Source organism: Pleurodeles waltl, chromosome 3_1 (assembly GCF_031143425.1).
Source record: "Pleurodeles waltl isolate 20211129_DDA chromosome 3_1, aPleWal1.hap1.20221129, whole genome shotgun sequence".
NCBI lineage: Eukaryota > Metazoa > Chordata > Amphibia > Caudata > Salamandridae > Pleurodeles > Pleurodeles waltl.
Window position 1 is genome coordinate 555,968,917 of NC_090440.1, and position 15,006 is coordinate 555,983,922.

Genomic DNA, 15,006 nt, shown 5'->3' on the forward strand with positions numbered 1-15,006 from the left:
CTGTGGACTCCACCAGCATCTGCCATCCATGGCAACCAAGTGAATTCTGTGGGGGTGGATTATGAATGCTCGTGTGCTGAAGAGTTGTCCTGGATGGATTATTATGACATGCTATGTAAAACTCCCTTTCTATGCCTCACAATCTATTGTACATATTTTTTTTGGGAGTTGACAAAAGCCAGTACTCGGGACGCCGTACCAATGGTGAAATATAATATGTATTTCTGGATCACACTGCTGTGTTATTTGTTTAATTGTTTCATACAAAATTCAATAAAACAATTTTTTTAAAAAAATTGTAAAAAAAAAAAAAAGGAGGTATGGAAATGGCGCCACACACACACACTCTCTCTCTCTCTCTCTCTCTCCTTCTCTGGTAGGGTTCGGGTTACGTAAATAATTATACAATCTCAAATGTGTCATCACAATGGCGCTTTACAAACTGGGAAAGAGTTATCACGTGACAATGTGTCACCTAATTAATTGTCTGGCTGGCCAAGGCCTGATCATGTATAAAAAGTAACCTGCACCAATCACAGTGTGACACACAACTTCTCAGAGAGAACAACATCATCCTTTCTGGTTGAGTAAAAGTATCACACGGTATGTGGAGTGAGCAGTAGCGTGGCATATTGGAGGTTCTCCCCTGCCAAGCTGATGTTCAAGGCCTCACATTAGCAGGCCAAAAACGGAGACGGGCTTTTAGCTGGCATGATGCCAGGAATGTCCTTTCACATGATTTAAAAACATTGCCTTCAATGTGGCACACTCCCTGATAGGCGCCGCTTCTCCCAAGACAGACATAATGCTCTGCTGAGCATCCAGTTTTTGTACGCGTGGCACAGTTATGAGATGGACACTAATGACGTCCTGCTAACTGTAAGTAGTGCTCGTGGTGGGAACTGTAGGAGCTCCTGAAGTATTTTAATATTTTATTAGCTTTCTCCTGTGTCCGGTAACGTTTTAGACAATGTATATTTTCTTCAGGGGTTAAGGTAGGCGATAGTCTCCTCGTCTTTCAAGGCATCTACTACAGAAGAGGGCTTGTTTGAACTGCACTTGAAGACGTATCAGGGCTACTTCTGGGTCCCAGAGCAACCGGGACACGGGTACACCGTGTTTCAGGTCCCAGGGAGCAAACCAACACCTCACACCAATACATGCCTATGACCCCAGAGACCGTTCTTTTGTTGTGCAAGGCATCCATCCACAATTGGGAGGACTGGTCCTACCGCAGGCACACTGCTACAACGTAACAACCCACATATACGTCCACCCGATATCAAAGGCACTTATCCACCCCGGGAGGAGGGCTGAAAATTGAATCAAAGACGGAGGCTCTCACCTGCTTGTGCATTTCGATGTTCAATCCATACGACATCTCGTAATACTGAAAAGGACAGAAAGCAGAAGTCAGGGGTGCAGCAAGAGATAAAACACAAATTCTGAAGCTACCACAGAAAAGATGGCGGAAAATGAGGGCGGACTGGAGGAGCCGCTACTCGAGATGACTCGGGGGGTCTTCAGCATGGGCAGCGGGTTGGAGGTGCGACGGGAATTGTGAAGGGAAAGAAAACAGATGGGCTGTGCGCTGCACACGTGGTATTACCAAGGGAACCCCCTGTTGCCGTGACTCCCTAAAGCATGAGCATGGCATAAAGTGCGGTAAAGGGGCATTACCACTAACCACATAAATTCCCCTTCCCGTACAGGAACGTCCATGCATACCCCTACTTGATATCTGTGGGTCAGGGAGTACGTGGTGCACTTTAAGTACCCCTCTAATGTTGGTGCACTTATGACGGTACATTTATACACCACCTACCATCACGTAGTGACGCTGCATTTCGGTCTTCTCGTTCGCAAGTTTATCATACTCTACTTTAAGACTGAAAGAGAACAAAACAGGTGGTTTACAACGATCCTGTGTGAAGCATCATTTTAAAACAACCCCAGTTTACAACCTTTTATGCTGCCACCACAGAAGGTGTTAGAAAGGGGCTGGTCCAGGATAAATAACAAAAAGAGCACACTGCAGATCATGTCTACTACAAAAGGAACCTGCACCTTTTTAGATCTCAAATTATAGAATTCCCAAATACTTTGATTATATTTTTCGACAGTAACTTCAAAGTGCATTTATTTCGAATACTGAAAGATAAAAGCCCACAAGTTACCAAGAAGGCAATCTTATTTCAATTCATACTGCATCGTCACAGGCTGAAACATTTCAAACTGCATGTTATTCACAGACCTTTACCCTAACTTCTAGCTTAGGAAAACCATATTAGCTGTGCAAACAACTCATGTTTCCATGTCGGAGTATTAATTTGGGAAAATAGGCTCTGAACTCAGGTCACATATCTTTGGGCTTATGCTTTGCATTAATCATTTTTGGCCTTTAAGCTAGTCTCCTTAGGATGTGGACGGTCGCCTTGCACCCAGTAAACAGGAAACCACTGGTGGTCAGAAGCACGGCCACCGGGAGGATCCGAGCATTGAAGACTCAAGACCATGATTCATGGGCATACAATTAATGAGACATTCATGTATATTTGCTGATACTGCCAACATGTGAGACCAAACCCAAGATATCCCAGAGCGGTTCCACGCTAGATGAATAATGAATAAAAACAGCTAGGAAATGGCACTTGCAACAGTCCTCCCACCACAAAAAGGTGATGGACAGAATGCTTAAAATAATCTCAGCCACTGGTAAGTACTTAGGGCATCACAATCCATCGTTATTTTGCACACCATGCCACCTCAGTTTTGACCCAGCTATATGCAAATGAGTCTCAACTTCCTACAGGCACCTCCGGTCCTAACGGGCTGCCAGCCAAGCTATTCAAAGTTTCTCAGGAAGCGTGGATACACCTTTTATGTCCACTATACAATCAATGTCTCATTACAAATGATGTTCCAGATAGTTGGAGAGGTTCAATATTATCTCCAATTCATAAAAAGGGCTCTCTTCATCAGCCAGCTAATTTTCGTCTAATAGCCCTTCTTCATGCAGCCGGGAAATGTTATGCAAAAATACTTAAAGCTGAACTTGAAGCTGAACTTGAAAAATGGGCTACTACCAACTCACTCATCCCGCATACACAGACAAGGTTTAGACAGGGGAGCAGTACAAAGGATAATTGGGGTGCCTCTCCACATTGATCGAGACAGTGAATCAAAAGCAAGCTCCGGCTTTATCGATAGGACCGCTTTCGATAAAGTAGACAGGGAAAGGTTGTGGCAAAAGCTTTATAACTGGGGTATGCCATCTGCACTGTTGTGAGCAATCATGAGTTTGTATGTTAAAACCTGGGTAAGAGTTAAGGTCTTGGAAAATAGTGCGACGTAAAAAATCTGGACCACTCAAAGGCTGAAACAGGGTTGTATATTGGCCCCTTTGCTATTTAATCTATATTTGGCAGACCTTAATAGTGCTCCAGAGGGAGTCAATGTTTTCCCACCCAAGTTAACTGGGGTACATTTGCAATGTTTACAGTACGCTGACAACACTATTCTCTTTGATCACACTGCAGTTGGCATGCAATGATTGCTGCATACCATGTCACATTACTGCAATGAAAATATGATTTCAATTTCCATTAATGTCTCCAAGACTAAAACGAGTGTCTTTGGAGAAAGAAAGTCAGGAAAAGTTGCTTTGTATTGGACCAGGCCAAAAATGGAGCCAGTTTTCAGCTGTATACATTTAGGTGTCTATTTTAATTTGAAAGGTTCACACCATGCTCAACTTGAGTCCATTAAATGAATGGCGGTAGCTATGGTTATTCGTTTTCAGAAACTCTTGAAACAAAAGTCAGGCACAGATTTGACTGCCATCTGCAGAGTAAAAGATGTGAAGCTTATTCCAACATTGGCATATGGCTGGTTGATCTTTAAAAGGTAGGCTTGACTTCTGGCTAGATAAGGCACAGTGCCGATGCCACAAATGATTATAGCAGCTCCGGGATGCATCACAGTCCTCTCAAATTCGATTAGAATTCAATTTAAGTAGGCAAACAATCATGGAGGAAACTACATTTTTGAAATTATTCCACAAAGCTCAACGCAGCTCCCCCTGGCTTGTTGAGAAGTTTGATCTGGTAAAGCATGCAGAATAGCAAATCGGCATGGATGGAATATGCCAACAAATCTATTTCTGCTGTGAGAGTCAATTAAACTAATACCATAGATCTTCCTCTAAGGCAACAAGCTAATATGCTAATAAAAAACGCAAGTTTGAGATCCACAGAGGAAAATAGACTGGAGCTGGCCACAAAGGCTCAAGCCGATTTATGTGGCACTTTTTAGGAGTCTCCTGGAAGGGTGCCTTGTCTATCTAGTATCATGAAAGTGGGTTGGAAAAAATATCCAATCAGACTGAGGTGTGAAATTGTACCCTTAAAAACCTACAAATATGTCCGCTTTAAAGATTTGCACTGTAGATTACTAGAGTATAAATTTGAATCCTTACTGCATATAGTGTTCGTCTGTAAGGAACTGAGGCGATTAGGACCCTTTTGGTTGGCTTCCGTGTTCCGAATGCTAGGGATTAGAAAGTGCCAGAGTGCAGTTGTTGCAAGTTTAAGTGGGGTTTATCCCCAGTTATCCGTAAGATTTCTGTAATTTTTCAAGGAAGCGGGCAAAGTTTTGAACAGGACCACCACACCGCATGCCACACTTTTCAGATGTTTGCATCTTACTAAGATCTCTGGGCACAAGTTGATTGTGACTGGGAGGCTACTGGCTGACTCCTGTGTTTGCACACTAGGGATTAGGAAATGTTAGAGTACAACTGTTGTATATTGAAGTGTGCCAAATCCTTAGTTATTTGTAACATTTTGGTAACTTTTGAAGGAAGAAGATAAAGCCCTGAACAGGACCTCGTCTAAGTATTTAAATCTTATGCACTTAGCACTTTTTAGACATTTGTGCACAAACACCTGACTCAACAGGGTGTACTGTCAATTAGGTCTGTGCTGTTCATAGTACAACATGAAGTGACAATACTTATTACAACATAATAAGAAAGAGGTGGGGCACTAGGAAGATTGGGTGAAAGTATAAAATGAAATGTTTTAGCTTAAGTGTTTTATATTAGGTATCCAATGGTATCAAGAGATGTTTTATATGTGTAATTAGGATGAGTAATGTTTTTAAGAAACAAACGAACTGTTGTGGGGTAGTGTAACGCTTGATTGAGTCATCACATTGTGTTTTTGCATGTATGAAGAAAGAAGATATAAATAAGTAATAGTAGTATGTGTAAATAAGGCTGCAAATGCTGACTTATCAAGGCTGCAAATGTATTTTATAATATTTTCCACATTGTGATGGTTTTAAGTAACTGAACAATAAACTTTTACCCACTTAGTCTCGACCCTCCTTTAATGGGAGCAGTCCAGCCTGAACAGCCAACCCAGGTCCTCCCTGAACTGGAACACAAGGAACCGAGGAACGGTTTCGCCCGACAAGGGCTTGCCAGTTAGGTATAGCCCGATACCAGTGGTACAGTGAGCACGGGACCTATGTCTACGCATACCAGTCAGATTTAGGGCATCAATTGGAACAAGCCGATGGACAGAATTCTTGAATTAATTTCAGCCACTGTCAATCGCTCTGGGCCGCATCCCAAACCATCATTTTTTGCCCATCAGGCAACCTCAGTTTGGACACAGACCTATGCAAATCAGTCTTCACCGTGTTCTAGTGGGAACAGTCCAGCCCAAAATCATTCCTGGGTTGCTTGTGTTTCGGTTCAGGGAGGATCTGGCTTGGCAGTTCAGACTGGACTGTTCCCAGAGTAGGTTTGAGACTAAAATGCACATAACTGGGTCCAAACTGAGGTGGCATGCTGTGTAAAAGATGGACTGGGATGGGGCCCAGAGTAATTACCAGTGGCTGAGATTAATTCAAGCATTCAATCCATCACTTTTTTTTTATACTTGCGTGTTTTGGGTTTTGTTTGCAAGAGTCCAGCATGGTATGTGAAATGTATGCCACCACGCTGGAGTAGAATACAACCTGTAAACGTTGTTTAAACTTAGTGAAATATTTTGGGACAGTCAATATACTGCACGTCACTGCTCAACAGACAGCTGGCCTGAGATTAACATCCCAGCCATTGTTCCCTGGACCTCTTAACCAGGCTATATGCCCCGTTGGCCCGGTTTAGGAAATGTAAAGTTAACCCTGGACTATGCTGGACTTCACAGACAAGCTGGAGCAAACCGCCAACATGCAGTTGCTTGGAGACCTTCTTCCATGACTACTGGGCACAATCTGCAAGCCACCCATCACGGGTGGGCTAAGAGTCACTGGATGAAAACTAGCTGTACGGTGAGCAGCAGGACAGGTTCTGATGTAGTAAACACATTAAGCTAACAACATCTCGGTGAGTAAGTGTGAAGCAGTAACAGGTGAGTCTCCTTCAGATTAGGATCTCATTCTAAATTCTTCGTTCACCATTTAGATAATCACATCACTCGTTTTAGAATAAGGGATTAACTTGAACCACATAGCCCTCAAGACTCCAAAGGTCATTTCCACTAATGGATATGTTGCAAAGCAAAGTATACATTTAATGTAGTTTTACATGTACATTAAAGAGAGGACATTATTCCATTTATTTAAAAAAATAGCTTGGTTTTACTAAATATGTAAAAAAAAAAAAAAATGAATACACAAGAAACACAAAGGGAGAACTAAAGGAAGAAGCAGGAATTAAAATAAATAAATAAAAATAAAAAAACAGTAGGAAACACAATGCGTGTTCATTGATACTCTGCTGGTCAAGGAAAGGGACTGGGGTTTATCCACCTTTTCACTCTCCTGACCAACCATTCTAGGGCGAGAGGAAATGTATACTATTATAACCCCCTCATCGGTACCTACTCAGCAGTGTTCTGGTGATTTTCTTGCGATTTGAGATCATATGAGCAGGTAGGGAGAGACAGCTTTTTGCAACTTGCTTCATCGTTGTGCAACAAGCTATTCATAAAAGGATTTCCAGCATTAACTATTTGAACAATTCAGGATATTTTTTTAGGTCTACAACTCTGCCTTCTTTGTGCGTTTAGTGACTGTAAACAAAAAAACATGGTTTCAAACATCTCAACAATGACAAAGCCTACCTGTGGCCCTCTGTCTACTGTAGTCTGCCACTCCCTTACAGAAAAAGAAAGTGACACTTATCCTGTAAATCAGTTTCTATTCGATGAACCTCAAGTCTGCCGTATCTATTTTCTAGAAAATGAGGAAGCCTATGTCAATCTAATCAACTATTCCCTCCTGAGAGGGATGTACTGTTGGCCCGCCTACTCTGTCAATTGTATGCATATAAAGACGTCCAGGTCCACCCAGTATGTAAACTTCCCTTTAACAAATGACCTTTCCTTCTCCATGGTCCAATGGTGCCCGTCCATCCACCTCAATGCAGATAAGGACTACCAGGCCACCCAGTCTGCTGCTAAAGACAACATGAAGTCTGTCCATATCTCCATATGTAAAACCATCACCTCTCTCTAACAAGCCCACAGGGATACTGTTATTGTCTGCCAGGTCCATTAAATAACCTCGTTTTGGAGCAAAGAGCGAGACTGAACTGCATGGGAATTTTATAGGAATCCTCGGTGTTCAAAGGACCAGAGCTGACCACTTTAAGTACAAATCAAGGAGCAAAGTGTTAACAGGACAGCATAAGGGAGAGACGTATGGGCTCATGCTTGCATAAAAGCAAGGTGATGACGTCAAGAGGAGACGGCACTATCCACCCACATCCTCACGAGCAAGAGGGTGAGGGAAGTGAAAGGATTATTGCTCATACCTGAAGAGGAGGGGGGCGAGGCCACCAATACTCGAAGTACCAGGCAGAAGAAAGAGAGGCATGACAGCATAACCAATCTCATACGAGTAACCTTTTTTCACAATGGGGTAGCGCTTTTGCTCAAAGGAAAGGCGATGAGAGGACATAAATGCTTATGAGAGAACAGACATACACACACTGGACATTATAATCCTCGAAATACTCGTGTAGGCAGGCACCAAGACCTGTGATCAAGAAGGTAAGCAAAGTGCCTCAAACATCCAGGCTGGGTCGCCTCTCGTGGTCCCCAATTCACTGGTGGCAACAAGCCCTTCCCATTCGCCAATTGAGAGCAGGAGAGATGTTTGCAGGCAGTGACCCGAGCTCATCCTTTGCCATTGTAGCCAGACATTCAGTTCAATGTCTGGCATTTGCAAACTGCTGACCTTCTCAAGTAATTAAACGTAGATACAGATGAACCGGGGCTGTTTTACAATCCATATTTTTTTTTGCCCAACCTACCACCTCAGTTAGGGACCAGACATTTGCAAATCAGGCTTGGTGCTGCTCCAAAGTAAACAGCACAACTCCAGCTGAAAAGATAGGTCCTCCTGTGAATGGCAACACCAGCAATTCTGACCAGGCTATTTAGGCCTCGTCAGTGTTGTGAAGCGCGAGTTCTTTGGCTCATTGTACAGGAACTGGCACCCTCTCTGTGCACGTTTTGCTGAATGTCTACGTGGTTAGGACCAAGATTAATCTGGCGAGGTAGTTAGGCGGCATAATAAATCTGAAATACCCTCATGGCACTCTTCTATGTCAAATTCAAATTGGCATCAAACAGTGAGTTTGGGACAAAGAAAAAAAATACATTCCTTCCTGTAGTAACTGGGCGACACCATTTTTCAAGAGCCAAAAAAGAAGAGATGAGGTGTGCAGCGCACTAGCCAAATCTTCCACTTTGAATCTTCTTGTCTGACCCAAGGTTATCTCATCCAAAAGGACACTTAAGTCACCAGCATCCAGCTGGTTTCCCGTCAGAGCCCTGCTGACGAGCAGCATCCACTAGGCTGGCTTCCCAAGTGAAGAACCCCATCATGCAACTTCCCAGATGGCCCCAAGGGGCTACTTAAAGAATTTCCAAGTAAAACATCATTACTCGGCTTAGCAGTCTGCGTACATTAGGCCAGAACAAGACTTAACTCTCTAGGCTCTCATGTAATGTCGTCTGCTAAGGTGTGTGCCCTACAAATATGTATCTGAAATAATCAATCTCTAAATAATACTGAAAAAACAGGGAGCCTGCTCTTACCTAACTCAAGGTCTTCGGAAGGATGATGAAATCACGTTACTCAAATTGAAATGACATATGGAAGTAAAAAAAAAAAACTATAGAGTGCACTCTCCCTACTTTAGTGAGAGCCCATTTGAACCAGTATCTACAAGGTCCATTCAAGGATGTCCCCAAAGTATGAAGGCTTTTAGATGGTCCGTAAACATTCCAATAATAGAAAGGGTGGGGTTGGAAGGGCAGCAGTACTCCCAGAATAGAGTGGGGTTATACGCAGCCTCCAAGTAGCTGAGACCCACCAGAAAGCTTCAGGGAGGGCAGGAGGAGGAGCTGCGTTAGTATCACATGGTTGAAGGACACCACAGGTTGGACGCGGTGAGCATCAGTACTTCTTCAAAGTGGAAGGGCATCACTGCTCCCACTATGTTTTGGATGAGAGCATATTTACTCTTGCAAGAGGAGCAAGGACAACTGTACTCCCCCCTCCAGGACCAGAGAGTGTATCTGAACACACGGATTAGCCATGCCTTTAGCAAACAAGGAGAAGGAATACTCACTACCCCGGAACTCAAAAGTCACACAGGAATCCTACCTGTGCACTTAACTTCACTGGAAAGAAGAGGTCCAGTTGCCTGGAGTGCTAGAGTGAAAGATGGACGCGCGGACGGGGTAGGGAGGAACTGAAGAGCACAATGGGGATTAGCTGTGTGAAGAAGGAATGGAGAGGGAGTGATATAGTATGGGTTACCTGTGGTACTGGGCCTGTAGGAACTGAAACTCATCCTTGATTCGGTCGCAAGATTCGGCAACAGTGAATTTGAATCCCGGCTGACCTGGCTGGAGTGGAGCCTGCAAATGAAAGGCAAAAAAATAAAATAAGAGAGGGGGTTGGACAGTATGGCAACAGAAAAAAACGAGCATTTCCTTCCTTGGTAAATCCATCTAAATTGGTTAAATACTTATGAACATACATATTTGTGGCACATATCCTTGGTTTTTATAAAATACTTGGAACATGCGGCTACATCAATGGATTTAGGCACTTCGTCAAAACTACAGCTTGCAGACTACTGTTTCAAAACTGCCCCAACACAGATGTGCATTTCAGAGGCAGTCCCCAACAGTTACTTGCTAAGCATCTCCCGTGTTATACATCACTTCCGACTCCCCTTCAGACACTCAGCTCCCCAAATAACCCATCCTTGCTGCATCCCACGAACTCACAATGCTCTCCTCATCCACCTACAGCTCCACCATAACTACCCTGAACCAATGCTCACCCTGGCTTTCAAGCCCCTCCAACGAGCCTCCATGCTCTCCCTCTTTCCTATCTAAGTCCCCGTTCACTGCGCTCCCCACCAGTACCCTTTTAAAGGGCAAAAACTCACCCCCTTCAATGCTCCATATTCACCAATTCTCCTCGACTTCTCAGCCACTATCCTGCTTCCAAGCCCCAATCATGTCTCCTTCTCTCACAGCAACAGACTTGCCTCAATACATCTTTGGAGCACTAGGAACGGCACTAGTGTGAAGCAACAAGTGCGGGAGTAGGGTACATAGGTTACAGGCATCGCTCTGCTGCTTAGGACCCATATGTGCCATTCAAGGTACCATTCTTATAATTTGAGGAGCCCACTACCCTTTGGACCCCCTCCTCCGACAGGAAAAATGCTGAACTCCACTCAAGTCTTCTCGTCATCTACACAAGTTCGAGTCTAGAATCAAAGCAAGTCCTGCAAATAAGACAATTTTTAGGTCTGGGTTTTGACAAAGTAATGTCTATTGCACAAAATGGGCTTTGGGGGGGGGGGGGGGGGGGGGCTCCTTTCAGCCACTGGCTTTCTTCAACCAATGATTCTTTTGGACAATGGTTTGAGACTTGCGTCACACCTTGGCTCAGCCCGTTGAGATATTCATCTCTCACCTAATGCTACTGGCTGCCTCTATGTATCCTTCCACCCAGTTGCACTGAACTGCACGAGTACTTGACAACTATAGCCATCTCTGGCACTCATTAGGAGCTGGAAGGAGTGGAACTCCCATATGGCCTCGTGTTTTCACATCCAGTTTTTCCAGAAGCACTGCACCCAATTTTACTGGCCATGAAGAACAGCCAGTGAAGTCGCTTCAGGCTTTGACTGCAACAGCCACCGAGCCTAATACCTCAGCCTCGCCCGACCATCTATACTGTCAAAGGGAGCGGGTGGGCTGAGGAGAAGATGGTGCACTTTTTTTTTTAATGAGAATGTACCGGTTATAAAATGCTTTCACTAACTTTGAATTCACACATGATTTTTTCTACCTACCCGTTGTTTTGACGTTGACTGTTTTTTAAAAATATTGTAACTTTTTTTGGGGGGTTAAAAACTTACTAAACAACATGATTAGCTCATGCTAGACTGGTTCATTGCTTTTAAAACAATGTCATATTGCGTTAACTTTGTACACAGCTCAACTTGGATACTTTATGGAAGAAATTCTATTATATTAAGCTTAAAGTCCTACCAAAGTTGAACCTAGTAACTCAAGGAACCTGACTTTACCACAGACAGAGCATAGACCTATACAACTAAACCAGGACAGTACTTGTTACAGAGTTTAAATCTCCTGACCACTACAGTCTATGTTGAGTGTTAAAAATATTCAAAAGTTGAGCAGTAGTTGGGGCACTTGCCTCCACTGAAGCAGGAGCACTTCACCCATTAACCCTCCCAACTTTCAAGTCAAGGTCTTCCTCGACATCTTCCATCTTTGAGCGCGTCCACCTTTGTAATTTGAGCAAACCCACTTCCAAAGATGCGCCTTTATCATTTTTTTTTTGTTCCTTCTCTTTTTGTGCATGGGGGCTAGGATGTTGTTTAAGGTCCTTCAATGATTCCTTTAGTAAATATTTTTTAGCAATCTATGGAAAGTATCACTTATCACCAAATGGAAAAGGCAGTTGTGTGTGTGTGGCATAAATGCTCGGGTACACTGTTTGCCACTGATGAGGTGGGCCACTCTAACCAATAACTGCAAACAAAATAAATAAATATATATATATATATATATATATTTTTTTTTTTTTTTTAAAGAAGAAGAGCAAATCAGACTGGTCCTAGGAGCTCCGAGTGGAGTGAGCCTTGCTCCAAGAAGGCATGATGGGAAGACCTTGGTCATTCACCTCTCTGTAGAGAATTTGAAGGTAAAAACAGCCTTTGTTTGGCCGATTAAAAAAAAGGGGGGAAAAAAAGAAGAGGAAAAAAAAAAAAAAGGGAGTCCTGTGAAGCAATGTTTTTGATTCCAAACTCTGGTTATAACCAGTGGCATGAGGGAGCGGTGAGGATAAAGGGGTGCTAAGGAAACTTCAGCCGTAAAAAGCAAATGTGCCCGGGACACTGCTCTTCGACTGGCAGCCACATAAATGTACAACGGATGTTCTACACAGTCAATGCAGAGTCCTTAGCTGGCATGGTGCACAGCGGATCATCAGTTGAGTTTGCCCATCAGTGGTACTGTAAATCCCACCTAATGAAGTTCAGAGCTCATGATTCAGTGACTGCATTGATATTTTACAAGCCCTGAAGCAGCGTTAGGTGGGGTCCTACCGGGGATCGACTTAGGGAGCCTAATTCTGACAGGTAAGTAAGACATCTGCAGATTACGTCAGAGGCTGAAATGTTTACGACCGAAGCTCCTCGTTATACAGTAAATGCACAAGCACCAATTTCTGGCTTGCTTTCTATCCCCAAGTTCAGCTCTCTTGAAGTTTGCAAAGCTCAACGCAGCCTGTACTTGGGACCACTGTTTAGTTGTGTGTTTTCTTCTCTTTGAGCAAGGAGCCAATTTGACTCATACAAACTGGTTGGAATGTGCTGTTCAAAGTACTAACATAGATGATATTTCACAGTTCTGTCGTCCAAGGAAGTATCAAATAGGCAGAGAGGCTGCCATGTTGCCAAGACTGCCCTACCACACGCCTGCAAAGGAACGTGTCGATTTGAAAAAGAAAATATCAGATTTATGGCCAGATACCATGCATACAACCGTAATTCCTTGTTTAAAGTTATATGCCAGTGTATTCTGAGGTAAGCCCCAATCATCTATGGGTTAGCTGTGGTAACCCCCATATACACTTTCAGAATTCGCAGTGCTTGCTAGCCTTTGGCCAGCATGCAGTATGTACAGGCGCATTGCCAGACTATGCAGCTGTCCAGCATTTAGCTGGCCCTCGAGGCCACCACTTGTGAATCACTGCAAAGGCCCTAGAGTGCCCTTTGTCCACCTTGAATCCTGCCACCAACTACAGTTCAGTATCAAACTAGATTCCTGCCAGTAGCACGAGTGACTACCATGGGGTCCAGAGTAATTTACACAGCAGCACCATTGTGACCTCCATCCGAGGTATAAAGTTCCAAGCCCTTGAGATGTATCAATTGTAAACTGGAACCCAAGCCCAGAGTGAAAACCCAACCAACATTATTTGGGATCACAACTTGGGTCAGATCAGAAATAGAAACAGCCACAGTCGCCAGTCTCCTATTTTAACTGCTCTACAATTTTATTTTAATTGTTTTTTTTTGTTTTTGTTTTTTTCACAAAGTGTTCATTAGAATTATTCCTTGAAGAAACAATTCTGACTTACCACTCATCCCGATTGGGGTGGCAAGGATGAGCTCAGACATATTTTGACTTGTCCTACAGAGCACCCATCATTTTGTTAGGAATAAGTGCTGAACCATGCTACCCCAGAAAGCTAAGAAGGACCTAGAGTCCTAGTTTTCCATCGGGGACCCGGCAGCCTGCTCGGGAGGAAACACACGCAGGGTCACTGTTGGTACTGCTAGGTTGTCACAACAACTTCAAGGATGTAGGGATAGAACAGCCAGCTTCCCATCACACTCCTGCAAAGGAGAATACCCACCCTCTCGATCCCAGAGGTATTCTTGTTGTAATTGACAAATCTGAGACTTGCGTCCAGTTTAATAAACTATAGAGAGTGACTTATCCAACTGGCGTACGCATTATCCACCAGAGAAATGAACTGTCCTCTGAGGTTTCCAATTAAATTTCTCATAAGGGCTTCTGCTTTCCAATATCCTTACTCCTCTGCCCCTTTCCAGTATATCCCTACCACCCCAATGGTGTATACAAGGACAGGAGTAAAACAGCTGTTGTGCAATGCAAGACGGCATATATTGCTTCGTCGTAATCGCAACTGTGGAGACTGGGAGAAGGTGCACAAGGTAGTTGGTGGCAGACACTGGAAAGTGTTTTGGGATCTTTACAGACACCCCGAGCTCGCACTTCCAAGTAATGTTCCGACTATTGAAGACTCTTACCTAAACATACAGTACGAGTCTCTTCACAGCAGAAGACAATTGGGCTACGTGCTTCAAGGACACTTTATGCACACAAATCAAACTGTACAACAAACTGTGTCTAAAATGAAAAAAGAAGCCTAGTGTCAGACTACCATCCCACCTCTAGATGCGTACAATCCGGCAGTGCCCCCCTCATTGCTAGCCCTCAGTATACACAAAAGCAAATGGCACCCCATTCATGTTCCTGACAAGGAAGGTACACAAATCCCAGGCACAATGAAGAACCTCATTTTACGTAGACCCCACGCTACTGCGACCATCCTACAGGTTGCCAAGTCAGCGTTAAGAGGTCACATCGGCGAGGAGTGGTTGTAACATTAACACCTGTGAACTCTTGTCCCCAGTTCTACAGACTACTTAGCACTCGCGTGCACAGAGGACAGTGAATTCTCCAACGGATCTGCGCATTTTTTATTGCAACGAGGGCTGGGTTTGACATCGAGAAAAAAATCAGAAGTTCTCCCCGTCACAGGAGCCCCAGCCCCCCTTCTCATATACACAAACCTTACTAGTCACTGCTGAAGGGGTCTGCCTCTCCATGCCTT

General features: G+C 43.8%; 1 protein-coding gene across 7 annotated transcripts in view; it reads right to left on the reverse strand.

The window, feature by feature from the left end:
* TLE3 (TLE family member 3, transcriptional corepressor) overlaps positions 1-15,006 on the reverse strand; it is a 103,353-nt gene that overhangs the window by 77,119 nt on the left and 11,228 nt on the right. For all 7 annotated transcript variants that reach the window (XM_069222945.1, XM_069222943.1, XM_069222942.1 and 4 more), the window contains exons 2-4: positions 9,847-9,947; positions 1,826-1,889; positions 1,346-1,390 (exon numbers count right to left, since the gene is read on the reverse strand). In XM_069222945.1, coding sequence (XP_069079046.1) covers positions 1,346-1,390; positions 1,826-1,889; positions 9,847-9,947 — 210 coding nt within the window. The remainder of the gene's footprint in view (positions 1-1,345; positions 1,391-1,825; positions 1,890-9,846; positions 9,948-15,006) is intronic.